Source organism: Phycodurus eques, chromosome 7 (assembly GCF_024500275.1).
Source record: "Phycodurus eques isolate BA_2022a chromosome 7, UOR_Pequ_1.1, whole genome shotgun sequence".
NCBI lineage: Eukaryota > Metazoa > Chordata > Actinopteri > Syngnathiformes > Syngnathidae > Phycodurus > Phycodurus eques.
This window is the reverse complement of record NC_084531.1, coordinates 26,697,111-26,720,143: the sequence shown is the minus strand read 5'-3', so window position 1 is coordinate 26,720,143 and position 23,033 is coordinate 26,697,111. Positions and strand designations below refer to the sequence as shown.

The 23,033-nt window shown below is 41.6% G+C and overlaps 2 protein-coding genes across 7 annotated transcripts in view; one reads left to right on the top strand and one right to left on the bottom strand.

Moving 5' to 3' along the window:
- The first annotated feature begins 1,203 nt into the window (after positions 1-1,203).
- pgr (progesterone receptor) lies at positions 1,204-21,644 on the top strand. Its single transcript, XM_061681773.1, has 8 exons — positions 1,204-2,328; positions 5,663-5,772; positions 8,154-8,270; positions 9,591-9,896; positions 11,423-11,567; positions 12,293-12,423; positions 16,818-16,975; positions 17,900-21,644. The coding sequence occupies exons 1-8, from the start codon at positions 1,931-1,933 to the stop codon at positions 18,053-18,055; spliced, it is 1,521 nt and encodes a 506-aa protein (XP_061537757.1). The 5' UTR covers positions 1,204-1,930; the 3' UTR covers positions 18,056-21,644.
- The window catches only part of LOC133405109 (rho GTPase-activating protein 42), a 78,651-nt gene continuing 75,853 nt past the window's right edge, over positions 20,236-23,033 (bottom strand). For all 6 annotated transcript variants that reach the window (XM_061681765.1, XM_061681766.1, XM_061681767.1 and 3 more), the window contains one exon: positions 20,236-23,026. In XM_061681765.1, the coding sequence (XP_061537749.1) occupies positions 22,938-23,026 (89 nt within the window). In that variant the 3' untranslated portion in view covers positions 20,236-22,937. The remainder of the gene's footprint in view (positions 23,027-23,033) is intronic.

Sequence of the window (23,033 nt, the reverse complement as noted above, 5' to 3'; positions counted from 1 at the left end):
CCAGAAATCCCAATATCCTGAAACGTTGAGAGTAGCGCACATGTCTAGTTGAGTCAAAGAGAAATCAAAGTGAACGCTGCTAACTTGCGTTAACTGATTGTAAAATCTGGGCCTCTACCGCACACGACCCACCGATACATAGATGACAAGTGTTATCCTGCAGTCGCAATGTAGGCCACGCCATGACAAACACACACCCCGCTGATAGCGGCGCGGCAATGACGCGGGAGATAGGGCCAAGGCCTACGTGCGCATCACCGCCGGATGCGACGGCAACATCTCAGAACTTCGAATACCACTTGGAATATGTGTCGATTTTGTGGGCGTGTCACAGTGCTTGGCGGGCCCACAAATTTGTGTCGCTTTCTTCAATTTGGAACACGTTTAATCACATTCTAATCATTATTTTCATTTGGCATCAGAAATAACACAGGCAGATGTCAATGAGGGATGCATATTTCTACTTTAATTCGTCAGTTAGTCATCCGAAGGGATTGTTCTTATACAGCAGGTTTATGTTATGTCGCAGGTCAAATTGATGTGTTTTAAAATGTCATTTATTCTACAAAATTGGGTGTCCCTTCATTCACTTGAGGACATATTTTTGTATTTAGTTTTTGTAGGTTTGCGCGTAATGCTTAATTTGATTGAATGGACGGATGGATGTTTAGTCATCGAAATGCGGCAGAAACTGGAAAAAAAAAGATTCCAAGCAAACATTGGAATAACCTTATGAGTAAATCCATTACTAACAAATTCAATCGATATTTTGCGCAATCGTCGAGCAGATTGCGCTTCATTGTGGATAATTTTCATAAAAAGTTGCAAATGTGTGAAGTCAAGCAACGTAGAATGGGTCAATTTGACCCGCAACATAACAGGGATAAACTAAACTACTCACCAAGTGACGCAATGGGGACAATTTTCTTTTTTTTTTTTAAACTTAACTGTGGATAATTTAGCAAAAAAGTTGCAAAGTCACGTGTACTTGAAATGGGTCCATTTGACCCGAGGCAGGTTAAATCACCTCAAAGTGTCAAACACGGGGAAGAAAACCCCAATAAATGTTGGTCATATATCACGATCCATACACAATCCATATTTACGATAAATCTCAACCGATTTGAAACTTTCCCGCCGACGAACACATTACCTCGCGAGAAACGACGAGAAGAGGCGATTTTGGTGCACCTGCGCGAAATTCACGTACAATGGCGCCCTTAATTCTGGGTTGAGTAACATTTAGGCAGTTGGGCTCACGAAATGTGCGTCCCGTTGTGTTCATTCGACACATCGTATGCCGAATTATCTCGAATTCATCTCTCTCGTGTCCTGAAGTTCCTCTTTTGGAAATGTCCTCCGAGACGCCCAAAGCCAGGTTCTGTGGGACATCCCCTCGAAAGAGGTTCGGCGATAATCGAGATTCATTTACAGCCGGTGCGATTTGGGTCGGGGCCAGGGGAGAGTAGGAGGAGGCTGACGAACGGAACCTCCCCAACTGCTCGCTCTCCGTTCCGTTTCGATACGCACAGGACTCGCGTCCCCCTCTCTTTTTTTTTTTTTGTTTGTTTGTTCCCCGGGCCACTTTTTACGCACACCGAGATGGAGAAAGTCCACGGCAGGATGCTCGAATCCGTGGGTGACATGCTCGACTTCAACGACATGAAGCTCCCGGACGATGCCTACGCGGCCGCAGGCATGCCGTCGAACCAGGGGGGCGACGGTTCGGTGTTCCGAGCCTGCGGTAACCTGCTGAACGGTCCGCAAGAGGAGGCAGCAGCAGCAGCAGCAGCAGCAGCAGGAGGAGGCTTCGTACAGGCGCGGAAGTGACTTTCTCAAGTGGGAACACCTGGTCAAAGACAACGTGGCGCAGGTCGGAGCCAGCCTGTCGTCCAAGTTCATCAAGGACGAACAAGAGGCGTCCGTCATCATGGAGACGACGCCGTGTCCAGCCTTCGACGACGCGCTCGACGTCTGCTCCCAAGGCGGCCGCAAGCAGCCCCACTTGGGCTTCGCCGCGGCGGGTCCCCGCTCGGCGCACGAGGCTTCGCCGAACTTCCTGGCGCACATGAACCCCGCGGAGCAGATGGGCCAGAGCCAGGCGAGGCCCGAGTGCCGCGGAGGCTTCGCCGGCAAGGGCGCCGCTTTCCACCCGGACGCCGGCGACGCTTACCTGGCCCGCTGGCAGGCGCCCGCCGCGGGGCCGGGGGGTGACGCGCACTTCTGGTGCCAAGCGCCCGGGAGCACGGAGGACCCGTTGGGCTACAACGGGGTGCACAGTCAGGCCGTGGCCCAGCGGAACCACACACATTTCAACGCCTTTGCCGGGTAAATTTCGATCTCCGCACGCCCCACCGGGCACACCTGTCAGTCATTTTCAGGTTGGGTCTCATTGTTCTTACGTCTTCCCTCAGTGGCCGCTATGACTGTGAAGACACCATAAAAAATCATCCTTTAATGATCCCCTGAGGGCAAATCTACACTAGGTGTTAGCAGCGCACACTACATAATTGATTAGGTACATTAACATTACCAGTGAATAGAAATATTTATTTTTTATACACGAATCTCTGTATATAGCAGTTTAGAAGCTGTTCAGTGATCGTAAACAATAAAGTGACGTGACTTTTGTTTGTGTTTTTTTGAACACCATATTATAAGACATTGGCTAAGTTTATGGGAGCGTTCGCCGTGTCGTCACCAAATGGTCACGTGGTGCCTCGGTTGGCAGAAAGCCTATGGAAGTCAATAGATTAATAGGTCAAAAGTCAATTAACTCAGAAATGGTAGTGTCGCGTTGCGTTATGGGCTGTGCATGCAGATCGTTAACGAAGGATTCTTCGAGCTTTTACGGCATCGCAAAGACATATGAAGCTCATTGATAAGGTTTCCTGCTGCCACATCACGTGACACAACTGGAACCGTAATGACCGACTATGTTTGCCTTTCACACTTTAAGACGCTTAACTTCGTCAGAACTTCCTTTCATCCATCCATCTATTTTCCATATCGCTTATCCTCACAAGGGTCGCGGGCGTGCTGGCCCTATCCCAGCTATCTTCGGGCGAGATGCGGGTTACACACTGAACTGGTCGCCAGCCAATCGCAGGGCACATATAAACAAACAACCATTCGCACGCACATTCACACCTACGGGCAATTTAGGGTCTTCAATCAACCTATCACACATGTTTTTTGGGATGTGGGAGGAAACCGGAGTGCCCGGAGAAAACCCACCCAGGCACGGGGAGAACATGCAAACTCCACACAGTCGGCTGGGATTTGAACCCGCGGTCCTCAGAAGTGTGAGGCAGATGTGCTAACCAGTCGGCCACTGTGCCGCCCGTCATAACTTGTTTTGCAAAATAATATTACAATATTAGATACATTGTTCATAATGATATTTGGTACAGACAAACAAGACATAAATCTCACTAGGTCATAACTTGCGCCTCACTCCTAAATACTGAATGATTGACACTTCTATGCTTTAAGAGACTTGTAGACTTAATCTTTTGTGTAGGCCAAAATTAAAAGTTGTCGATCAAATACAGCCAGGCAAGGTGGATGGATTTGGGACACATTTGCAGCTAACTTCGTATTTAAGGCAAATTCCGGTTGCCGCTGTTGTACGGAAGCTCTGCCGCATAGCGTTGCTTGGCATCAACCGGCCCAAACTTGCATACTGCCATAAAAGGCCGCGAAAACAAGGTTTCTCAGCCAAAATGATATGGAGGTGAATGGGAGTGTCGGAAAGTTCAAGCACTGGTGTCACCAAAGAAATGCTTCAAACCCAAACCTTAACCGCCCGGTGGCATTTGCTTCATTCAGTGCACGAGAAGAAGTGAAAGTTTTGGATGGAAAACCAGTGCCTGCTCACAATGCCCTGAGCATCTGATACTTTCTGGCTGAGAAGAACATTACTGTGCAAGAGCGACCTCTCTACTCACCCTACCTGACTCTGTGTGATTTTGTTGTTCTTTTTCCCAAATTCAAGGGGCAGTGTTTGCACTGACCACTTACCACTGACAAATTTAAACGAGTGTGGCGATACAAATATTGCCCACGCTTGGCGAAACAAAATCGCCCGCGTCAAAAGCCCTGCCTGATGAAAGTTGGTGGTAGAACGGTGGTCGAGGTTTAGCTTCTCCACGGGGAGCAGCGCATCAGAGAAGAGAAGACCCCGATGCCAGTTGGCTGAATTGAAGCATACTACCGTAAAAAATTACGTCCAAGGAGATTGATTTGGATCTGAAATACACCTTGGTTACAAAATTCCTGGAACTTTTCTGGCACACCTCATAAATGTGTACACAACACATTGTTTGTTACGTATACACAATTGCCCCAGCATTTCGTTGTTATTACATATCGTCACTGTCGGGTGGAATTCTAACATCTCCAAAACGGAAAGCCTGGGTTAAACTCAGTCGACCTCGCACTGATGTGGGCTGTTTCAGCAGCAACATGTACCGCTGGGGCCTTATCAAATCACCATCTTGTGTCTGCGGACCAGCACCCCAAACTGCACAAGATCTAATTCATAACTGCTCTATCCATCAACCCCGTGATGGCAACATGGCTCTCACAGCACTCGACGAAAACACACTCGAATGGCTGCATCGCCTGGATGTAACAAACAACATGACCTTTGCTGTTCCATGCACAAGATCCTCTCCAAAAAACACAACTTTTCAGGCAATGAAAACGAGCCATCTTGCTTGAGTTACCAAACACTGCATGGTTAAAGTTAGTACACCTTCATCAACACCAACACCAACACTACGGGAAATTTAGAGTCTCCAATTAATGCATGTTTTGGGATGTGGGAGGAAACCGGAGTGCCCGGAGAAAACCCACGCAGGCACGGGGAGAACATGCAAACTCCACACAGGTGGGGCCGGGGATTGAACCCGGGTCCTCAGAACTGTGAGGCTGACGCTTTAACCAGTCGGCCACTGTGCCGCCCCCACCAATTCAATAATTTGTAAAAAAAAAAATAGATCAGATGGCATGGAATTAGTATCGATTTGGGGGGAAAAAAATATGAAATTGACCATATTTGGATTTACAAGATTTCCGCCCGAGATCATAGATTTTTAATGACAAATTGGAATTAAAATCAGAAGTCATGGAAAGTAGTGAGAACCAAATATAAATACTATTGTTGTATTTTAATAAGGGATTTCAGAGAGGGGTGGTGGTGGTGAAATTTTGGTACAGATCTTCTGCCAAATTGAGAAGAAGAAATCCATTTAGCAACCAACATGAACTTGATTTGCTTTTTGTGGGTTCCATAAAACGATGGGGCGGCCCAGATCTGGCCCCTGGGCCTTGAGTTTGACACACGTGCCATTGGGCTCACTGTTGGACATGCAATAGAGTTGTTTGTATCAAAGTGCAAAAGTACTCACACTTAAAGTTCACATACAAAGGTGAAGGTGACGTTTCAAATGTTTTTTGTTTTTTTTAAATATTAGTTTTAGTTTGAATCCAAATTGTACTATAATATGCAACTATAAATAAAAAGTTTAGTTTCACTGTGATTGTAGTAATTCACATGAGCCTAATGAAGAATTTTCATGAATAAGCCTCACTAGTTTTGTAAGTCTAGTGCAAGGTTGAATTAATTTTAACTTTTTTTTTTTTTTTTCTCCCGCAGTATACCTCCTCAGAGGTCTTGTGTGATCTGTGGCGACGAGGCCTCCGGGTGCCACTACGGAGTTCTAACCTGTGGCAGCTGCAAGGTGTTTTTTAAAAGAGCTGTGGAAGGTGAGGACATTGAACACATGAAACTGTCCGCCATCATTTTTAATAGGATGGGAGCTCTGAATGTTCTGAACTCCTGTTACAGCAATTACACACCTAGGAAACAGGCATATAAGTACATTTCTTTGATCTCCTTATGGAGAAAATTGATAATTGATTGATCTGTTTTCATTTAAAAAAATATTAGAACCCCATTTCCAATGAAGTTGGTACGTTGTTTTAAACATAAATAAAAACAGAATACAATGATTTGCGAATCATGTTCAACCTATATTTAATACACTACAAAGACAAGATATTTAATGTTTAAACTTATCATCTTTATTGTTTTTAGTAAATAATCATGAACTTAGAATTTTATGGCTGCAACACGTTCCAAAAAAGCTGGGACAGGGTCATGCTTAGCACTATGTTACATCACCTTTTCTTTCAACAACATTCAATAAACATTTGGGAGTTGAGGGCACTAATTGTTGAACCTTTGTAGGTGGAATTCTTTCCCATTCTTGCTTGATGTACAGCTTCAGCTGTTCAACAGTCCGGGGTCTGCGTTGTCGTATTTTACGCTTCATAATGCGCCACACATTTTCAATGGGAGACAGGTCTGGACTGCAGGCAGGCCAGTCTAGTACCCGCACTCTTTTACTACGAAGCCACGCTGTTGTAACACGTGCAGAATGTGGTTTGGCATTTTCTTGCTGCAATAAGCAGGGGCGTCCGTGAAAAAGACGTTTCTTGGATGGCAGCATATGTTTGTCCAAAACCTGTATGTACCTTTCAGCATTAATGGTGCCTTCACAGATGTGTAAGTTACCCATGCCATTGGCACTAACACAGCCCCATACCATCACAGATGCTGGCATTTGAACTTTGCGCCCATAACAGTCCGGATGCTTCTTTTCCTCTTTGGCCCGGAGGACACGACGTCTACAATTTCCAAAATCAATTTGAAATGTGGACTCATCGGACCACAGAACACTTTTCCACTCTCCATCTTAGATGCGCTTGGGCCCAGAGAAGCCGGCGGCGTTTCTGGGTGTTGTTGATAAATGGCTTTTGCTGTGCATAGTAGAGTTTCAAGTTGCACTTACGGATGTAGCGCCGAACTGTATTTACTGACCGATTTTCTGAAGTGTTCCTGAGCCCATGCGGTTGATATCCTTTACAGATTGATGTCGGTTTTTGATGCAGTGCCGCCTGAGGGAGCGAAGGTCACGGGCATTCATTGTTGGTTTTCGGCCTTGCCGCTTACATGCAGTGATTTCTCCAGATTCTCTGAACCTTTTGATGATATTATGGACCGTAGATGATGTAATCCCTAAATTCCTTGCATTCCTCGACTTTCTCAGCCTTTTTGGCACCTGTCCCAGCTTTTTTGGAACGTGTTGCAACCATAAAATTCAAAGTTAATGATTATTTGCTAAAAACAAAGTTTATCAGTTTGAACATTAAATATCTTGTCTTTGCAGTTTATTCAATTAAATATAGGTTGAACATGATTTGCAAATCCTTGTATTCTGTTTTTATTTATGTTTAACACAATGTCCCAACTTCATTGGAATTGGGGTTGTAGTTGTAATGGTATAGGAACAACTCTGTGTTGCGTGGATATAGCTCAACTTCCCATGCTACATTATTAATAAAGTATCAACTTACGTTAACTTCTTCAGACTGAATCAACAGCGCCCCTGCTGGTTGTGCACAAGTAGTGCGCTCCATTTTTGCCTCGATTGCTTCAATCAATTCCACACAATTGACAATGAATCGATGATTATATCCCTCTCTGATTGAAAAACATGAGCAAGTCCAGAAGCTGTCTGTTGGGATACATTGTGGCCATCTATGGCCATGGTCTGATAATGCAGGTTGCCATTTTGTATCTTTATAGCATGAAAATCATCCATTTTAAGTAACCTATTGGCTGTTTTTGTGTCTTCCACGAGGGCAATAAGCCTTTGAGGAGTAAGAAAATAACATTGAAAAGACATTTTCTATGACCGTGGTGGAGTTTAGACCAAACATTCACATCCTTTTAAGTTGCCCCCCCCCACCCCCCCAAAACCCAAAACAAAAACAAAAAACAAAATGACCGCTAACCTTCTTTGCTTTTGCTCGAGGTGTTTAGCAGCACTATCTGTGGCTTTTTGGACTTGTTTTGCTTGTTATCGTGCGGCGGTGGATACATGAGCGCCACCGTGTCTCACCATGGCCGTGTCACTCTGTCCTTACAGCCTTGCCACTATCTCATTTTCTCCTTCAGTGCTCTCCACCAAACACTCAGGAGCCCTTCACCGAATCTCTACTCCTCCTCATTACTCCCCTCTTGTATTTGAAAATAAAATAAGACCAGTTAAAATGTTATTTTTCTTTTTTGTGCACAAAAGGCCATCACAGTTACCTGTGTGCCGGGCGGAATGATTGCATCGTGGACAAGATCCGGAGGAAAAACTGCCCGGCCTGTCGCCTGCGGAAGTGCTATCAAGCGGGAATGATGCTCGGAGGTAACATCTGGATAACTAATGAGCCCCAGACAGACTAGTTAGTGAGACTAACAGTTGAAGTTTACTGTAAACCTAAACATAAAACAAAGAATTACACGTTGTGTATTTAACCAAACCAGATAACTTTGTCTTCCAAAAGTCCGCTAGCTTAATGCTAAGACGCAATGCAAAATGCTTTGGACGGGCTAACGAATAGCATAGATGCGTTCTAACCCTTTAAGCAGCGGCTTTTTTAACACAAACTGTGCACCAACACTTGTTGACAGACGATCCATCAAAACTCACAGACATATTTTCTTTAACGTGGTATTATGGTATTACTGCATTTTTTTAAATAACATACCATACTGTAGTTATTTTTCTGAACAAAAAATGTTGTCGTGTTTTTTTCCCCCCCCTGTGTTTACAGGGTTAAGCAAAACATTATGTGCACCTGAAGTTTGTCCCTTTAACAAATTAGTCAAATGACGTGAATGCTATAAAAACAAAAACACAAACACCTAACAACAACACAGAGATTCAACAAGATGCTGTCAAAGTAATACAGTGGATCCCCAAATATTCACGGTTCAGGATTCTCAAATTCACCTGTTCGTTGGTGAATCCCTGCTTATTCACATTTAAAAAATATATATATATTATCATGGAGATGACAAGGAATTTGTAATTTTTAATCGCTATCCCCTGTGAAAGGCGTGGGTCCCCTGTTGTAATGTTATTGCTTTGGCCTCTCCACAAAAACACGCATACAGTGGACACCGCTGTTGGTAGGGATAAGGGCCCGAACCAGACACAGAACAGCAAAAATCCGCAAATAATTGACGCTCCTTTTCGGAGTATGCGGGAGTTCGCTGTTGAGATTTTCAGGAAATAACGGAGGATAGGTTCTAAATAGAACCGTGGACATGTGGCGGTTCACTGCATTGCTTTGGATTGATTTTGAGGGTAGTGAAGTTTGCTTTCAGTGATACTGAACAGAACTGGTTTGAACTGGAAACTACAATTTTCAATTAAAAGAATGTAAAATGCACTTTACATTAATGACAGTCGTTTCACTATGAAATATTAGTCTGGTTTTTTTTTTTTAGCTTTCTTCTCCAATTGGAATGTTTTGCAGAAAACAACAAAGAAAAAGCAACAAAAAACAGACATTCATCCTTTATAATGTCTGCTGGACTGACGTCTGGTGCTTTATTCATGTTTGTGATGTGTTTTAATGCTGTTGGCAGATTTATTGAAGTATTTTGGCGCATGAGTGAGAAAAATGGAGTTGATTTATAACATCACTCTCTAACCAAGCCTTTTGCTCCTCCCTCCCAGGCAGGAAACTGAAGCGCTTCGGGGCCCTCAAGGCGCTGGGCTTTTCACCCTCCGCCATGTTCCCGTCACACTTGTCCGTGTCGGCAGACAGCCGGGCCCTGAGCCCCGTGGCGGCCGTGCCGGGTCTCCAGGACATGCCGTTCTCCCAGCAGATCACCGGCATCCTGGAGAACATCGAACCCGAGATCGTGCTCTCGGGCCACGACAGCACCCAGGCCGACGTCCCCCACGTGCTGCTCAGCAGCCTCAACAAGCTGTGCGAGAAGCAGCTGCTGCGGATCGTCAAGTGGTCCAAGTCTTTGCCAGGTAACCTTTCTCGGCTCAGCTTGGAGAGACCCGACAGGACGAATTTGCTGAAGGTCTCGGTCTGACGAGCTTTTTAAAAACAAAAAAACCCACAAGGCTCTGTGGATATCTGATGATTAAGCCGCTACGAAATGGCCGGTTGCAATTTCCTGTTCAATTTCATTAATGGGTTGTTGAGACTTTTATAATTCACCCGATTTCACGTCCATTGGTCGAACTGCTGTTATTATAATTATTTTTTTCTTTAATGCCGTGTTTATGCCGACATAAAATGGCATAGGCATGAAATGTTCTCAATTTAATCTACAGTCTGTCTCCCGATTGGTGCTCATTTGGGAGGATTCCACAGTAAGAGTTCGCCAAAGTACAAGCCCAAAAATGGCCAACTTCCTATTCAATGCTGGGAATGGGGCGTAGTTCAAGACCCACCGAATATTGTGTTCTGACAATATTTAAGCACTGAACCTACCAAAAGACAGAATAGAATAGATTATCTTCTTTCACCAAAAAAATAAAAAGAAATGAATATAGATATATATATATAGTTTTTAACTTTCTGCGCTCTCTAGTAAGCAGCAGTAGAACATGGGTTGGTTCACCGAAAACACAGGTTTCTGACGAAAAATCTGAGAAAATTAGCCTTTTGTGAAAAGAACAGTAACTTTGATGCTATATTTTTTCTTGAGTGACGCTTCAAACTATAAAACAGTGAAAATAAAACTGAGAAAGGGCTTTTGATAGCAAAATAATGATGTATTTACAGTTATACAACTAAGAATCGTGCTGTGAGCGACGCATGGCTCGAGTTGAACATCAGTGGCTTCTTTTTACATTGTGTTCGTCATTTACTCCATGGACTGTTTCTTCTTTTCTCAGGACCACGACACATACTGTGTTTTTACCAAACATATTGTACATACTCTGCTCAAGTGTAAGGTGCCTAAACTTCCAACCTTTTAAAATTTGTCTACCTCATAATTGACGTGACAAGTCGAGATTCACACCCTAATCAGTATCTTCTACTCAAAAACTGTGTGCTGATCTCAAATCCAAAGTGATGCAACGCCAACATCTACATGGATCTGTTAGTTATTGGCGCGGTTTACAAACATGAATTTTTCATACGAATAAGCTTGACGATACTTCCTTCTATGCATACCCATTGTAAAACGCACTCACGAATATATTCGCCAGTGGCAGTTAACGGTTGGATTCCAGTCGACGAATATAAACATCAGGGAATAAGTTTATGTAGTCTGACAAAGTCCTGCAAGGAAATTCTCCCAAATGAGGCCCAACCAGCAGCCATTATCCTGGGCAAAATGGGTGACAGTAAATTACAAATATTTTTCTGCCTGATGTGGACAGAACATGGTGTAAAAAGTTGATGATCATTTTGCAGATTCTTCATGAAAATATAGATTTAATTGATAATGCTCTTGTACTGGACTGTACATGACGAGTACAGTCTATACCTCGATAGAAATTCCATATTACCACTTTAAAATGTGATTTCCTTTGCTAAGGCTTTCGTAATCTCCACATCACCGACCAGATGACGCTTATCCAGTACTCGTGGATGAACCTGATGGTGTTTTCTCTCGGCTGGCGCTCCTTTCAGAACGTCACCAGGGAATATATGTACTTTGCGCCCGACCTCATTCTAAGCCTGTAAGTATGAATACGTAAATGAGTAAATAGATTACTTTTTTTAAATGTAATTTTTTTTTTTATTTGAACTGTATACACACACACATACAGTGTCCCGCCAAAAAGACACTCAGTTTTTGACTGGCTAATACTGATATATTTCATTTTGATTTAGGTGTTTATTGACAAGATACAAGTAAAATGACATTCAATTTAAGATAATTTAATGGCAGAAAATAAAACATTAGTCTTCTCCCCTTAGTCTAGTTCAGTGGTTCTTAAACTAGGGTCCGCGAGCTATAGTTTGGGGGTCCGCAACATAATTTGCAATAAATTATTATGTTGTATTATTTAAAGAGGTGCATACCCACATATAGGGACCAGCGAACCAATAAAACTATCTTTAGTCAAACAAAGGAGTATTTTTTTGAGAATACTAATGTTTAGGTAATAAAGGCTTTTCCAGAATAATAGGTTTCATATTAGGAGAATAAAGTTGTATTTTTGAAATTTCACTTGTTAAAATGTGACTTTCTTGTCAAACTTTGACTTTGTTATCATAACATTACAAATTTTTGTCTTGAAAATATGGAATTTTGACAGAAAGAATTTTAAAGTTAATTATATGTTTGTCATTACTTAGGCTTATTTGCACCTGACAGAAAAGCAAAAAGTAGAAGTAATGGCCAGTCAAAGAGTGAGTACATTTTTTGGGGGGTAACCACTATTACTGTCCATCCCCCCAGTGACCAAATAAGGAGATCCCCCATCTACGACCTGTGCCTGGCCATCCAGTTCATCCCGCAGGAGTTCGCCAACCTCCAAGTGACCCGGGAGGAGTACCTATGCATGAAGGCTATCATCTTGCTCAACATGGGTAAAAACTGCAAAAACTGGGCTGAAAAAACAAGAAAAAGTGAAAACTATATTACTTGATAAAGAAAATCGTCTGCTCATAGAACTGGAAAATTCTTAAAACAAGTAAACATAGCGAGCCCAAATGCCTCCCCTCATCATCGCCGCAAACAGTAAAGTCAGTCACGCCAATCAGTAAAATAACACGGTTGCACCACACAGTACGCAGCCACTGCTTCGCTTGTTGCTCGTGTAACAGATGACAGCTAGCTTGGCTGTGCGATTGAACGTTAACTAAACTTCAGTGCCCGACGTCTGGTCAGCGCGTCGATGGCCTGTGCTCTCGACTCTCAATTAGTAGAGATAATATAATATAATGCTCTGTGGATCAACGAAATGCTAGACCAACAAGGCGACGCAGTCTTCATACATCTGCACGGTCCCAGAGTAGGAAAATAACATGGTAGTGGATGAGAATAGTGGTTTATCCTCGCTAGCTTTGGATATTCCGATTGCCGCTAGCCTTAAAAGTTTCATACCAGCAGTACATCAGGACTAGCAGTGAGGACCAAGGGCTGCGGCGTAAAATCAAACTCCATCTTTGTCACCAAAATGTTGTCTAATAACGCACAGACAGCAATTGTGTGCTAAAGAGAACTTTTACCAAAAATGAGACCCGTAGCAAGTCTATCCTGAAATACAGTCAAAGCACAAGTGAAATACAAGCATGCGCAGAACTGCTACTAATTCCGACTACATTCAATGTAGTGGTGAGTTGTATTTTTAATCATTTATTTTGGTTTCGCTCTCACTCCGTCAAAATACGTCTTCACGTGAAACTGATTTGTGACATAGTAAAAGTCTTTACTGTGCTGAAAGTATATCAATGACCTAATCGATTAATCGACTTTCATCACATTATAGTCGACTACGAAAAATCTTGAGTCGTTCAACGTCAGTGCAGGGTGGTCCGGTTACACTAGCTAACAGTTGCCGAAGCTAATGATGAGAGCTCCGCAGTACATTTTCTGCCCTCGACAACAAGATGGATGAGCTGAGAGCCAGGATAACATCGCAACGTGAAATCGGGCAGCGCTGTGCTCCGATTTTCACGGAAACCCGGACCGCTAACAACACGCCAGATTCAGCCATCCAGGTACAGTCCCACTTCATCTACCACAGAGATCGCTCGGCTGCTGTGTGCATTCTGGCTGTTTACGTCCCAGTGCGGGCTGACGAGCGTTAGCTCGACTGCATGACATCATAGATAAACACGAGACTGCAAACTCAAGACGCTGGGTTAGTTGCAGCTGGAGATTCTAACCGCTGTAACCTTAGAACTGTTCTCCTTCAGTACGTACTGTACATATTGTAGACAGATTGTTTGCCATGGAAAGTAATTAAAGGTTTTTTTTTTCCCATGTTAGAGAAAATCGTAAATAGGCGATTTGTTTTTGCAAATAATGGAGGACAGGATATCCCCAACCCCCCGCCCAAAAAAAACCAAATAAATCCTCGAAAAGGCAAATTTGCGAATGCAGAGCCAGGAGTAAGCGGGCTTCACTGTATTTCAGATTTTCAGATGAATTTATGCATCACCAAAAGTATAGGCCTAATGTTAACAACAAGTTACAATACCTGTAGCTGTCCGTCCGCTCAACAGGCAGACTGACATCATCAGACGCCGTGTGCAATCATTGAACATATAAACAAACACAGTATCAGTTCCAAGACGAAGATAAATTACAGTGAAGCATACAACTTGTCTTTTTCGAGTACAAAGATGTTTCCGCATGCCGAGGGCAGTAATCTAAGTAATTCAAGATCTTAGCTTTGTCTGTTAATTCTATAGCTAAGGCCTGGTATACACACAAGGATTTTTCACATCTTGAAAGATTTTGTATCTGTGACAGGCCCCACACATAAAGATAAAAACAAGCTGCCATTTAACAGTTATAGTCATATTGTGTGTGGTGTGCGCCGATCAGCTCAACACAGAACACCACGCACACACACAGATTCAGTTATACCAACGATCTTGAAATCTCGCGTCTTTGCACGTGATCTCACAAAAACGAAGACGGGTAGATGCTTCCGGGTATGCGCCGATCTTTGCTGATGGGAACGGAGGCCGAAATGTAGATAAATAAAAAGAGGGAACCCACTTTTGTACGAAAAAAAGTGAGTAAAACATGCTTGTTTTTGTTCACGGCCTTTTACTTTTGTTGAGTCAGGGCATTTCTTGATCGGCTGCATTCCGTTGCACGTCGCAATTCACGGCTTCACAAGTATTTTCGGACCCTATAATTGGGACAAAAGGATTTTTTTTTTTTTTTAAGACAAAAGGGGTAAAATTGGGACACAAAAAGAGCCCGATTGTCTTTATGTGTCTACCGGGCCTAACGTTCAAAGATTGAAAGATAAATGACGCAACGAGGAACACAATTATTATTACATAAGTGAAAGCGAAGAATGTTTACCTCTTTTACCTCTCTGCGCCTTCTTGCACATTGTCTTGAGAGTCAGGGATTGTTCTTTCTTTATGTCCTAAATCTTCTGTCATCCAAATCTCTTGAGATGACTGTCGAGGACCTTTCAGCTCGATTCTGTGACATCATCTTTGTTACATTATTTAAAAGAGTGACATCGCTTTGACTGTTGACATGGAGTTGTTTACAAAACCTTAAGATTTTGTAAGGAAAAAGAAGCTTGAAGCGAGTAAAATGCTCAAACACTCACGACGTGTTTAGAAGAAAAGTCTTTTTTTTTATTTTTTTTTATAAACATTTGCTACAGAGTAGCAGAAAGAAGTGAGTGTCGGACCTTGACAGGTTGCACGTAGCGGCTTTATCAAAGCTCATTTCCCTCGACCGAGAGTTTACTCCAAGAACAAGGTTACAGTAGACGTGTCATTCAGGCTTGAGAGCAAAAATCCTATTGCTTTTGAATATCTGATAAGAGATGGCCAAGGCAGCTGAGCTCACCCGATAAGACTTGACTTGACTTTTTGACCACCCAATTTTATTTTGAACCATCTGGCATCATTGTTCTAATTCCAAGCAATAATCTTAGTGATTGTAAAGCCTGTCTGGCCCAAGATGGCTGAGGGTGCAGACCTCAGATTTTTGATGAACGCTTCAAACATCCTCCAGCTTTTCAAGAAACTCATTGCTTTTGAGGTTGCTAGAAAACTCTGGATTTTAAGTTTATTTTTGGAGCCCATTGTTAAATCAGCAGGGTCATGCTACGTTTTTTTTCGTATGCTAGATATAAAAAGTCTACACGCTCCTGTTCAAGTGCCATTTTTTTGATGATATATTTTGTGGTGTGAATAAATGAGACCACGTATAAGGCCCCGGGTTTGATCCCCGGCATCTCCACTGTTTAAAGACCAAAGAGAAGGTTGATGGAGGTCGTGAGGGAAGACATGAGGGCAGTTGGTGTTCGAGAGGAGGATGCAGGAGATAGGCTTACACGGAAAAGGATGACGCGCTGTGGCGACCCCGAACGGGACAAGCCCAAAGGAAAAGAAGAAGAAATGAGACCAAGATAAAGAATTTCAAAACCTTTGTGATCTGTACAACTGAATTGGGAAAAAACAACAACAACCAAAAAACAACGGTAAAATCTTTTCCAGAGTGAAAGCAAAAACAATGTGGTTGCACAAGTGTGCACACCCTCTTATAACTTGGGATGTGGCTGTGTTCAGAATTATCCAATCACATTTAAACTAACGTTCAATGGGAGTCAGCGCACATCCGCCGACTTTAAAGTGCCTCTGTTTAACTCAGGGTAAAAGTCAGATGTTCTAATAGGCTTTTCCAGACATTTTTGGTCACATCTTTAGCCGTGGTCCGCAGAGAGCTTCTGCAGCATCAGAGGGATCTCACTGGTTCAAGGTATCAGTCAGGAGAAGGGGACAAAATAATTTCCAAGGCATTAACTCGACCACGGAACACAGTTAAGACAATCAAGTAGAGATATTGTGGCACATCAGAGACATTACCAAGAACCAGACTTCCCTCCAAAATGGATGAACGGTCAGGGAGGCTGCCAAGAAGTCGACAGGGACACTGAAGGAGCAACAAGGAAATCTGGCAAGTACTTGCTGTTTAGTACATGTGACAACAATCTGCTGTCTGGTTCTTAAGTTTGAGCTATGAGGTAAGGTGGCAAGACAGAAGCCTCATCTTCCAAAGATAAACCTCCGGTGCACAAAAACACATTGAAATATCCCAAATGTGGAAATAATTCAAATCATCACCAAAACAACAGCATACCTACAGTGATTGTTGAAGCCAATGATTGTAGGTCCATCGTCCATCTTCTGTCCTGTATCAAAGAAAGAAGTGTTTTCAAGCGGGTGTTTCTGTAAGACCAGTGAGCCAAAGGTGCTTGTGGTGTGCTTGCTCTCAGTGCCTCTGGAGGGTCTGAAAAGCCAGGGGGCGTTCGAGGAGATGCGCCAGAATTACATCCGCGAGCTGACCAAGGCCGTCCAAGTGAAGGAGAAGAGCATGGTGGCCAGCTCGCAGCGCTTCTACCACCTCACCAAGCTGTTGGACGCCATGCACGAAGTACGCCGAGCTAAAATCACGCCATCGTTCAACTCAAGACCTGCTTGAGAAATCTGTCATTCATCCTTTTCATTTACAATTGGCAATAGAAAAAAGAAAAACACAAACCGTGATTAGTTTGCTTTTAAGTTCAATAATGAATGAATGAATCCACAACTAATCAACTATGAAATTTATAACGACTTTTGATAATCGATTACTTATATAGGGACTTACAATTGTTCAACTCCACAAAATATTACTCTTAGTAAATAGTAATTATATTTATTTTACAAGCAGTAAATGTAACTTAATTTTAATAGAGTAATTTTACTTTGGACAACTATCAATATTTCTGCCTATTTTCTGACATGTTACGCATCAAACCAGTAACAGATAATCAATTTATGTTTGTGCATTTTCTGCACTGTCAATTTGAAATAATATGTTCTTTCAATAAAAGGATGGAAATTTAAAAGTTTTTAAATTCAGATTCATCAATTAATTGAAAAAAATGACAGATTCATCAATTATTAAAATATTTTTTGTTTGCAGCCTTATAACAAAATAAATAAAAACTACCCCAGCCCCCCCCCCCCCCAAAAAAAATAAACCTCAAATCAAGAATGCAAAATTGAAAAATGGGCCACTAAATTTAATTTTAACTGGTCCAGTTTACATAACTTGTAAGTCTGGTAATGTAATTTCATGTAAACTCGAGCAAATCCAGTCCATTGGCCTGTTTTTCCATTTTGTGTTTTTGAGCTACACCTAAAATGTGTGAAATGTAAAAAAGCTTTTTTTTCCCCGTTTGTTTGTTTGTTAGATTTTTTAGAAATAATAAAAAAAAAAAAATCAGTCACTTTTCCATTTTGTGATTGCAAACGGAAAGAATGAGTCATACACCGATTTGCATCACCCAAATGACTGTTCCCCTCCTGACAGATAGTGAAGAAGGTCAACCTGTTCTGCCTGAGCACGTTCATCCAGGCCAACGCCATGAAGGTGGAGTTTCCCGAGATGATGACCGAGGTGATCGCCTCCCAGCTGCCCAAGGTCTTGGCCGGCATGGTGAGGCCTCTGCTCTTCCACCCCAAGTGACCCCACGTTTACTGGATTCTTTTTTTCTATCTTCAAATGAATCTTTTGCCAAAATTGCCTCGAGTGCTCCTCCTGCCTTTTTAATCTTACCGTTTGGGATCAATCGAAAGCAATCAATCAATAAACGTGCACTCACAGTAAAAAGATCATCTTAATGACTGACGCACCCTTTGAGACTATTTCGGAATTTTTTTTTCTTTAGGATGAAAATGCAGGAGGCATAGTAAACACAACAAATCTTGACTATGCTCGAATGTTGACCGTGTGGAGCACTGGTGTCAATCTGCGGCCAGCCACGTCGTTTTATGTGGCCAGCGAAAGCAATTCAAGTGATTCTACTTCGTGTTTCTTGATAAATTGATTTGTTCTGTCATGATGACAGAAAATGCAGAATAGCAAAAGTGCTCTAGTCATTTTTAACTTACTGTTACAAGATCCATAAAAATAGCAACGAGCTTTCTAAATATTTTGTTTTTTCTTTGCATGTGTAGATTCCCAGTCATCCAGGACACGCTAATGGGCAAAGGCTGAGCAGAGGCAACTAGAATCTTCATTTGTTGAATCTTGTTATTTCTTGTTTACCAAAAACGGTCAAATAAGTCTTGAATAAGACAATTAGACTGACGCTATCGACTTCCGTTGCCTCAATTCAACCTGGATGACTGAGAATCTGCACAGACATTTAGAAAAAAAAAATAATTTTTAGCAAGCACATTGCTATTTTTTTTATTCATGTTATGTCAGTAAGTTAAAAATGGCTGAGGCAATTATGCTAACAATAAATAATATGAAGAGTTGTGGAGAGAAGTTTGACGTTCTGGAGTGAAAGCAAGAGGGCACGACTGGAATAATTGTTATTTTTAATTGATTTAATTAATCACTTTCGTGGGGGCCTCAACATGCCAGAAAAGTCATACATTTTTGTAAAATTCCCATTTTAGCAGTCCAAAAGCAACCACCCCCCCAAAGCTCATTCAGCCACGCCCCTTGAAAAGTTGGAAAATCAGTCCCCTACACCAGTTCCACCCATCCACGCAAAAAAAAAAATATGGTGGATGTATTTATCATAAGACAATGCAAAAAATAGAATAAAAACAATAATGATAATAATAAAACGTTGCAATAACCAATGCACAAAACAGGAAGTCGGCCATTTTGGGCAAATTCCAGGGCAGGTAACTTTGACAAACTCTTAAACATTTTACATGCAAAATTTCCAAGCTTTTTTCCATCACGGGATGTAAAAAGTATATCTAATGTGGGCATACAGTGACAGCAATGTTTGACGTCATTTGCTGGTTGGTCATGAAGAAGCAGTATGAGGGCCCGTTCTTCATATTTTCATTGTAATGATCACTAATGTATAATTGTCAGTGTTTTGTGAAAACATTTTTCATATTTAAGTGGAAACTGTGTCAATTATGCAGCAAATTTGGAATTTTTTTTGGGGGGGTTGATTCTATCAAATGTAAGAAAAGAGCTAGCCCCCGCCTCTCCCCCCAAAAACAAAACCAAAAAAACAGCAGGTGTTAACGTTTGTCAAAAGTGAAATATTTGCAGTGCCAATGTAAAAAGAATAAATGATCTGTGTAATTTAAAAGGCTACAAATGTCATCAGTCATACTGCAAAAAGAAAAATTGTAAAGGTGATGAACAGGCCCAGTTTAATAATACTTAAAACTATGAATACTATTTATGTTATCAAATTCAAGTTTTAAAGGATACATTTTGTTTCCAGTAAAATTCTGTAATTTTCATTCAAAAATGTCGGCCCATGATAAAAATAGTGTAATGTTGTTGTTGAAATGTTTTTGTACAATTTCCTACTTAGTTATAACACACTGAGAAAAAAAAAAAAAAAAAACACACCTCAGTTCCCATCCTTCATTAATCATTGTGTTTATTTATAAAGGTGTAAATGCACTGCGGAGACAGTAGTTGCTTGCAGAGGAAACAACCCCCCCCACACACATAGAAATGTTACACAATGCGGGACATGTTTAGAATTTCCGCGACGCACCCTCGCAACTCCCTACTTGAAGGGAGTTTTCTCATTATTATTCCTACGCCACTCAAAACCAAGGCCACCTGACATTCTCCGAATACAGTTTCAGCCTCTCCTTCCCAAGAGTACAGTAACTCTTCAGTTTGTGCTAACTGAACATTTTTGTCCCCCCCCCCCCCCCCCCCCAAACCACTGAAACAGCTAAAACAATCATATTAATAGTAATAATAACAACATAAAGTATGCTGGTATACCAGCACACACATTGGAAGGTGAAGTCATTAAAGTATAGCATCTACAACCCCAATTCCAATGAAGTTGGGACATTGTGATAAACATAAATAAAAATAGAATACAATGATTTGCAAATCATGTTTGACCTATATTTAATTGAATACACTACAAAGACAAGATATTTGATGTTCAAACTGATAAACTTTATTCTTTTTCGCAAATAATCATTAACTTAGAATTTTATGGCTGCAACACGTTCCCAAAAAGCTGGGACAGGTAGCAAAAAAGACTGCCAAAATTGAGGAACGCTCACCTGTGGGATCCCACAGGTGAACAGGCTAATGGGGAACAGGTGGGTGCCATGATTGGTTATAAAAGGAGCTTCCCTGAATTGGTCAGTCATTCACAAGCCAAGATCGGGCGAGGTTCACCTCTTTGTGAACAAGTGTGTTCCTCAACGATGCCAGTGACCTTCGATCCCTCAGGCGGGACTGCATCAAAAACCGACATCAATGTGTTACAACAGCGTGGCTTTGTAGTAAAAGAGTGCGGGTACTAGACTGGCCTGCCTGCAGTCCAGACCTGTCTCCCATTGAAAATGTGTGGCGCATTATGAAGCGTAAAATAGGACAAGGGAGACCCCGGACTGCAAGAGTGGGAAGGAATTCCACCTACTTCCACCTACAAAGCTTCAACAATTAGTGTCCTCAGTTCCCATACGTTTATTGAATGTTGTTAAAAGAAAAGGTGATGTAACACAGTGGTAAACATGACCCTGTCCCAGCTTTTTTGGAACGTGTTGCAGCCATAAAATTCTAAGTTGATGATTATTTGCCTAAAACAATCACGTTTATCAGTTTGAAAATTCAATATCTTGTCTGTGTAGTGTATTCAATTAAATATAGGTTGAACATGATTTGCAAATCATTGTATTCTGTTTTTATTTATGTTTAACACAATGTCCCAACTTCATTGCAATTGGGGTTGTAGAATAAATCAGTTTACAACAGGGATTCTTAAGGTCGGGTCTTGGGGGTCAGAGGAAAAATGTCTCCCCTACAAGGTGTCCCTCTACCCAAAAGGTTTGAGACCCCCTGCTTTACAGGATACGTGACTTTGATTATTTCTATGAATAATGTATGGTAGGACAGCAGGAAGTGCACAGCCAGTGTGATGATCGCAGTTAGGGTGCTTTAGGTGTTACAAAAATGTGTGACTATTGAGGGTTGCCGACAAAACCCCCTTAAAAGTCACTCAGTAGTGCCCCTTGGGAAAAAAAAAGGAAAAAAATGGCCCCAAACACTATTTCATTGATGGGCACAACCTTAGATGGATGTGTCTCTCGTAACAGGACGCACGAAAAACGCAATCGTGATATGATCCAATTTCATTCAATTGGTCCACAATTTATGAATTATTTACAACAAATAATGTATTTTTTTTCATCTTTTCAAAAGCAGAACAATGAAATGCTATTCCACAAGATGGGAGAAACTACAATGAGCCTGTGTATCCACCTGTTTCCATTTATACAACAGAACAAGAGCTTTGTATTCAACTAAACAGGCCTAGGGTTTCATACTGAGTTCATGAATACATTTGTGAGTAAACTGAGATGAGATCAGATTTTTGTGTATGTACTTTTTGTGCCATTTTTGTTTTGGTGGTGTACTGTGCCTTCTTTCTAATGTAAAACATGCACCTTGGGAAACAGGTGGGCGACACAAAACACACACGCACACACGCAAAACAAAATGAAGCTTTACGGTCTGTGCCAGTGATTGTCACTCATGGGCTCCCTCTAGTTGAACTCAAAGGAATCACTGCCTAAGCACAGTTCAGTTGTATTTAACTTTTAAACACATTTGTATTCAATCTATAATAACTGATTTTTTTTTTTTACATTTAGGAACAATTTTTACATAACTTGGAATATGTTGTAATTGAGTCATCTAAGTAGTTTTTTGTTATTTTCCTACAGGCTATTTAACCGCAGTGTTACTGTCCTGTCTTGTAATTTGTCATATAGTACCTTCTCGAGCTTTAAAAAAAAAAAAAAAAAAAAAAAAAAAAAAGAGCAGACCCACAAAATAGCCACAGGAACTCGCGATGTAAAATTCACACAGCAAGACGGCCATTTACAATTTGCCATCGGCAGGGTCAAAGTCAAACTTGTTGTAGAAACTTTGCCTGATTGCTCTCAACATTGAACTAAGACAGATGGGCGATGCTAAATTGACAAGAACTTGAGTTTTCGATTGCGGGTGGGCGCAGCATGGCGCGAAACGTTGACGTTGTGGGGGTGTGAGGTCCCAGTTTTTATTTATTTTTTTTTTTTTTGCCGAGCTCTGTTTTTGCAGAAAAAAATACATTAATCAAAGATTGTTGAAGATATTTCAAGGCAATAAAACTTGTCAAGTGGTTCTCGTGTGTCGTTTGTGGTCGTAAAAACGTGTTGAAAAAAGACAAATTATGTCTGTCTTATTAAAAACACATTTGAGGAAGTCTTTTTCCAAATAAAAAAAGAAAAAGGAGGTATGTTTGTCATGTTCTAGCCCCTATCCAAGCAGCTAGAAACCACACAGCTACAATCACCAGTAAAGGGCTTTTCCATGGATACCATGGATGGAAAAACTAATTAAATTAAAGATAGATGACATAGTTTTCGGGGATTAAACCCGTTTTTCCCTGGTAGGTCGCTTGCAGCCATCCTGGTTCGACCGACGGGTACACTGCCAG